Source organism: Alligator sinensis, unplaced genomic scaffold (genome assembly GCF_000455745.1).
Source record: "Alligator sinensis unplaced genomic scaffold, ASM45574v1 scaffold648_1, whole genome shotgun sequence".
Classification (NCBI taxonomy): domain Eukaryota; kingdom Metazoa; phylum Chordata; order Crocodylia; family Alligatoridae; genus Alligator; species Alligator sinensis.
The window spans coordinates 954355-960875 of NW_005842353.1; the positions used below are offsets into that span (position 1 = coordinate 954355).

A 6521-nucleotide genomic window follows, 5' to 3' on the forward strand; every position below is an offset into this window, starting at 1 on the left:
CTAAAACAGATTATTTTTGTTTCGCAGATGATGGAATGGACACAGAAAAGTACAAATTTTAAGCTAGTTCAGCAGCGAAGTAAAAGACACCAGGACTCTTAGAAGTAGGCCTGGTTTACACTACAAAGATTTGCTGGCATAGCAACTTGGGTAGGAGTGTGAAATGATCATACCCCAAGCCAACACAGATAATAAGTCAGCAAAACCCTTAGTGGGGGATTGCAGCTATGCCAATAGAAGAGGGCTTAATTTGGCACAGTTCATACTGTTTGGGGAGATGACAGAGCTATGCTGGCAGGAAAAAAACAAAGTCTGTCAGCATATACTATGTCTACCGTGCAGCTCTGCTGCTATGACTATACCAGCAGCTTTCGGTGCAGAAGGTCTGCAGCACAGACAAGCTCTTAGGATCTTTGATAGGCACTGTACTATGGAACTCTTTTGACATTCGCAGCCACCTGACTATTTAATAATTAAGTGAATGAGGAAAGGGAGATATAAGCAGACAATTCCTATCTTCTGGAGTAATGGGGATGGGAGAAAGAACTTCACTACTTCACAGTCAGGGCGGCTAGGATCTGGAACCAACTTCCAAGGGAAGTGGTGATGGCTCCTACCCTGGGGGTCTTTAAGAGGAGGCTCGACGTTTACCTGGCTGGGGTGATTTGAGTCCAGTTCTCTCTCCTGCCCAGGGCAGGGGTCCGACTAGAAGATCTACAAGGTCCCTTCCGACCCTACATCTATGAATCTATGAACTTACACAACTCTATGCAACATAAGCTTTCTTTCTAATGCAGAAAGAAAAATGATGTTTTCTTCCACATTCAAAGGCTGTTCAAGCTCTTTCTAGCCAGTAGTAACTTCCAATCCAGGTTTAACATAAGAAGGTTCAAGCAGACTAAAACAAAAATAGTCATACATTTGGAAAATTATTCCTAATATCTCCTACTACATATAGTGTATAGTGTCCTGAATTAAATGCAAATCAAATCATAATTAATAACGACACAAATTATAGCTATGTATTAAAAGAATAATAGATCCATTTGTTCAGAAAAATTGCCCTACCCTGAATTCCACAGGCACATTTTAGCACCTGATTTCTTCCAGTTTCCCTATCACCTGTGTAATAGCTGTAGATTGCCATACAAGACCATTTAAAAGTAATAAAGAGAAAAAGGATCTGATTTCCACCCATTTAATACAAAGACTGAGTTTTAATTCACTTTAATGAAAGTTGGATTGGGCCCAAAAACCTTGCTAGGCAGGTTTGACCCAGCTTTTAAACTGGTAAAGAGAAAGCATTAAACACCACCTAACGCCTGTAAACCAGCACTTAATCCAAAGAACAACTCTAATCCTTTTTCACCTGCTAATTTATCATTCAGAGAAGATTCCAAGAGTTATACAGAACTAAGCAATAGGTACACCAACTAAGGGTAAGTAGGCCTTTGTATTAAACAACATTAAACAGCATAGAAACATTGCACCAGGTAGATGTGGTATTCATTTATATAATAAACCCCTATTTTCACATGAACTTGGACCCTACTATAAATAACAGTGCTCACTGCAGAACCAGCATGCAAGTACTGTAACTCCTGAAGCCTAAAGGGAAACAATGTGGCCGAACTCAGTGACAAAAACTGTGGCTACCGAGCCACAGGCTCTTCAATTTATCGACTGAGGCTTTTTGCAGGAAATGTTACCAGAATGCAGTGGTTTTTCCCCCGTGTGCTTTGGGTAAATCTTTTCTGCAAGCTTGAATAATGTAACACACAAGTATTATACGGTTTTATTTTCTCTTTTCAGTTGTTTGCCACAATTCATCTAAGGGTGTACCTACATATTAGTGTGCTTCTTTGCTTAACGTTCATAGATTCATAGACATTAGGGCTGGAAGGGGCTTGAAGATCATCAAGTCCAGCCTCTTGCCCCAGGGGCAGGAAGTCAGCTAGGGTCAAAGGATCCCAGCAAGATAAATATCCAAACGTTTCTTGAAAGAGTCCAGAGTAGTACCTAAACCACTTCTGGGGGGAGTCTATTCCAGGCCTTGGGGGCTTGGACAGTAAAAAAGTTTTTCCTTATGTCTAGCCTAAAATGGTCACAGAGTTTATGACCATTGGTCCTTGTTATCCCTTGGGGCACTCTGGTGAACAGATGTTCCTCCAGATCCTGATGCACACCCCTTATGTACTTATAAGCAGACACCAGGTCCCCCTTGAGCCTGCACTTTTCCAAGCTGAAGAGTCCCATGGCTCTAAGCCTCTCATCATAAGGCCTATTCTCTCTTGCCCTCTGATTATCTGCGTGGCTCTCCTCTGGATTCTCTCAAGCTTCTTGACATCCTTCTTGAACACTGATTACCCATCTGTCTTGTAAACCAAGCAGGCCTAAATGTTACTGGTCTAGCTGAACAGGTTGAGAACTGAGAGAGCTAGGTGCTGTTTCTAGATATCCTGCTAAGTGGCTGACATTTGGCAAGTCATTACACTTCCCATTTCCTTCTTTAATATTTTGCTTATCCACTAATATAGACAGAAGGTCTTAAAGGGCACTGGACCATGCAATACAGTGTCTATAAACACTTAACTCTGTTGGACTCCAGTCAGTTGTGGCATCTAAGCATTATCATGATATTTAACCTATTTTATTCTGCATTACCACACATTTTTTTTCATAAACCAGGTTATTTTCATTGTGTGTGTAATATTGGACTCAGCAATTTCTATATAACATACAGTTTATTTTCATTATATATTTTATAAACATTATAGGTATCCATTTTTCATTGCATCTATAGATATGTATTTATTTTTATAATAAAAAGATATAGATAAACATATGTATATATGTATTTACATTTTCATATTATAGATATCTACCTTATGTTAAAGATATGTTTATCTATATCTTTACAAAGATATAGATAAACATATCTATAATAATATAGATAGATAGTAGATAGACATATCTATCTACATTATTATATTATGGATATGTTTATCTATATATATCTATCTATCTATCTAGAGAGAGAGAGAGATACTGTATATATATATATCTATATCTAGATATAGATATAACAAATACACTTGATAGAATATTTGGAAAAATATATATGTGAAAATTATGCAGGATTTTTGGTTGTAGCCAGGAACTTTTTTCCAACTACTCAGTTGGTCTAATAGAAGATATCACATCTACCCAAAGAAGCTTGCCTGCCTATGTGAAAATAATCTGGTTTACTATAAAACATACATTAATAATACAAAAATAGCATATATTAAAAATATTTATAGTTATGAGTGAGACTAGGGTTAAAAGTACTTGTAGCTGCACATGGTATAAACAAAGAATAAAAAAAAATAAGCACTGATTGTTCCTCTTACATCTTCATGAAATACATTTATGGATGTAAGTCACAATGCTGCTTTCATACAAATATATGCCAAGCTTGCATGCAAATGCTTGGCCTCAAGCTGGGCAAAATAATAAATATTTATGTAGTCATTCATATTTATAGTTCAATGATGCCCATTCCAGTGTTGCATAAAGTATGGAAGTATAGCTTAAAATTGTTACAATTATGACAAATTTTTATATTTACTATGTTGCCTGATAAAACTGGGCACTTTTTAAAGTGTTTCAAATAAAAAATTGTCATATTATTTTTCCTTCCTCTTTCAGCTGCCTCTCATTGCTCAGAAAGAGGACACCAGGATTCTACAGCCCCAGGCCCGCTCTCTAGGAGGGAAGCATTAACCCCACTACTGGAGGAAGTATTTCTACATCTTCTATCCAGCTCACAAGAGGATAGCCAGAGCCCAGAGCAACATTTTCATAAACTCGTCCCAAAACAGCACAGTCAAGCCCTGCTCAATGCAGACGCTCTCCCAGAAGACTTTGCCAGAGCTCCTCAAACAGTGAGCCAGCCTGGATCACTAAAAAGTGATAGTGGTGCTCCTTCCTCCAAGAACAAGGAATGTCCTTGTCTTGTGAACTACTTTCACAAGAGTCTACATCCAGCCCCTTCTCATCTGGTATGGCAATATCTAGCATGGTAACATGTTACCATTGCTACCACCAAGGTTAACCTCCTTAGTCTCTGTCCACACAATGTTCTGCCTCTTTTTCCCCTCCTCTTTCTAATTCTTCCTGCAGCATCATGTATATTTTGCACTAATCAATGCTCTCTCTTCTTTTGCCACACACTGCCTCAGAGGTTAAGATTCAAATAAATTCCATCTGGCTGACTTCTATCACACAGACTGGAGTGGGAGGAGAAAAATAAAAGGACTGGAGAATGCCAAACATTTTGAATGACAGGTACATTTCCTGCATTCTCTAAAGAGACACAGCTATACATAGATTTGGACTTTTCTACAGGATTCACATATGCTTACTGCATGAATGGAAACACTAATTACATAGTTCGGTGATCTGAGAGCTCGTGAAATCAAACACAAAAAATGAATTAAAGTTGAGATGTAAAACAGGAAATTTCGAAGTTAATCTCTTTATTGCATCAGCCTCCTGAAAAACTCTGTTGCGTATATACCCCCATCAGTATAGCATTGGAGCATCTGCCAAATATTCACATATAGACCCCTCTCCTTTTTTATTTCTTCTTTCCCAGCTTATAGGAGAAATTGCTTGATTAATTTCTAAGGAACTTCCTGTTTGTCTACCTGCTTATGTTTGTAGTTAAGATGAGCATAGCATGTCAGGAAGTTGTTAATGGAAAGCTAAATCTAATGAAGCAGGTTTGCATTTAATTCTAAACATAGTTCATTCTGTGCTTATTCCTGGCTCTCGTAGGAGTGGGTTTCATAGTCTAGTTCAAGAGTGACCAACCTGCAGCATGCATGGCACAGGCCTCCTCCATGCATCATACCTGTGAGATCAGAGAGGGGGCAGGCAGCATAGTAGAAGATAGGCTGCAGAGCAAAAAACAGAGCAGCAGATCTGGCAGGGAGCACAGGAAACAGAAGCAGAGCAGCAGATTGGGCAAGAAAAGGAGATTGGAGTGGCACTCAGGGAGGGTGCAGGCCTAATTTGTGGCATGCCTGCTGAAAAGGTTGGTCCCTGCTGGTCTAACTTCAGGTCAGAGGCAGGTTCTGTGGCCTGCATTCACCAACCTCTCCTTGATCAATGGCTTCATTGTGCTGGGGGAATGCAGGCGTAACACGAGACCACAGCTGTAGAGACAGAAGCAATTTCATTGAAGCTTCTAATACACCTGCTGCTATTTTAAATCTATTGAGATTGGTGGAATGTTAAAATTCCACTTATGCTAAAAAAAAAAAAAGTAAAAGCACATTAGGGAAGTAGCTAATAATTAAAATATATACAGTGTCCTTCATTAACACCCCCTCACCCCCCCCCACTGGAACAAACATCCCCCTTACTTTTAAAGAAACTCAACACGAACAGTGTTATATGTCCCATCATCATCCTTTGTCAGTGTGTGCATAGATGTTAGCACTTAAAACACTCTGAGTGAAATAAACAAGTGAAGTGTTTTAAGTGTAATCTATTGTCTTAGTTTCTCTTCAGATTCACCTCCATATATCTAGACTATTTTTCTAGTGAAAATAGCTTACAAGAACAGAGTTCTCATGAGAGCAACTGAGTTAATGACCCTCAATGAATGGCATATCTACTCATAAGAAAAAGTATAGCAAAGGCAACGTCAATATCCACAATACCTGGCCACAGTAACAGATCTAGAGAGGCTAAACACAACTAGAGGAACAGATCTAAATCATGACTAGGTTAGAGACTCACATTAGAAACTAACTGAATCAGAGGAGCATAAGCTTCCCTGAGCCCAGACTCAATTACTAGGCATAACCTCAAAGCACTGAGTCTCAAGAGGATGCCATGTGCAGTGGTGGTGTTTTGTGATGCTACCCACTTGCTCTCCACTGGGAATCAAAGTAAAAATATTCTATGTTCAAATTGTGCCTGCTGGCTAGGAAGGACTTTAAAAAAATTAAAGGAAAGTTTCTGTCTCTGTGCCTATGTTAGGAGCCACTGCTTAGAATCATAGAGAATTAGGGTTGGAACAGACATCAGGAGGCCATCTAGTCCAACCCCCTGCTCAAAGCAGGACCATCCCCAACTAGATCATCCCAGCCACAGCTTTGTCTAGTCGAGTCTTAAAAACCTCCATGGATAGAGATTGCACCACCTCTCTGGGTAACCTGTTTCAGTGCTTCACCACCTTGCTAGTGAGAAAGTTTTTCCTAATATCCAGTGTAAACTTCCCTTGCTGCAACTTGAGACTGTTGCTCCTTGTTCTGTCATCAGCTACCATTGATAACAATCTAGCTCAGGGGTCAGCAATGTTTTTGGACAGAGTGCCAAAAATATTGGCATCCTCAGCTTGTAAGATGTTGGCATGCCAGAGGAAGATGGCAGGGGAGCCATGAGGGGCCTGATCTGCCAGCACAGCCCTGACTCCTTCCCTGCCGTTTGTCCTGAGATGCACACACCAAGCAAAATGCACTCTGGCA

General features: G+C 39.7%; 1 protein-coding gene across 1 annotated transcript in view; it reads right to left on the bottom strand.

Moving 5' to 3' along the window:
• KAT2B (lysine acetyltransferase 2B) overlaps positions 1 to 5225 on the bottom strand; it is an 88647-nt gene extending 83422 nt beyond the window's left edge. The window contains 1 exon segment of the mRNA XM_025210506.1: positions 5142 to 5225. Within this exon segment, the coding sequence (XP_025066291.1) occupies positions 5142 to 5225 (84 nt within the window).
• Positions 5226 to 6521: the final 1296 nt, after the last annotated feature.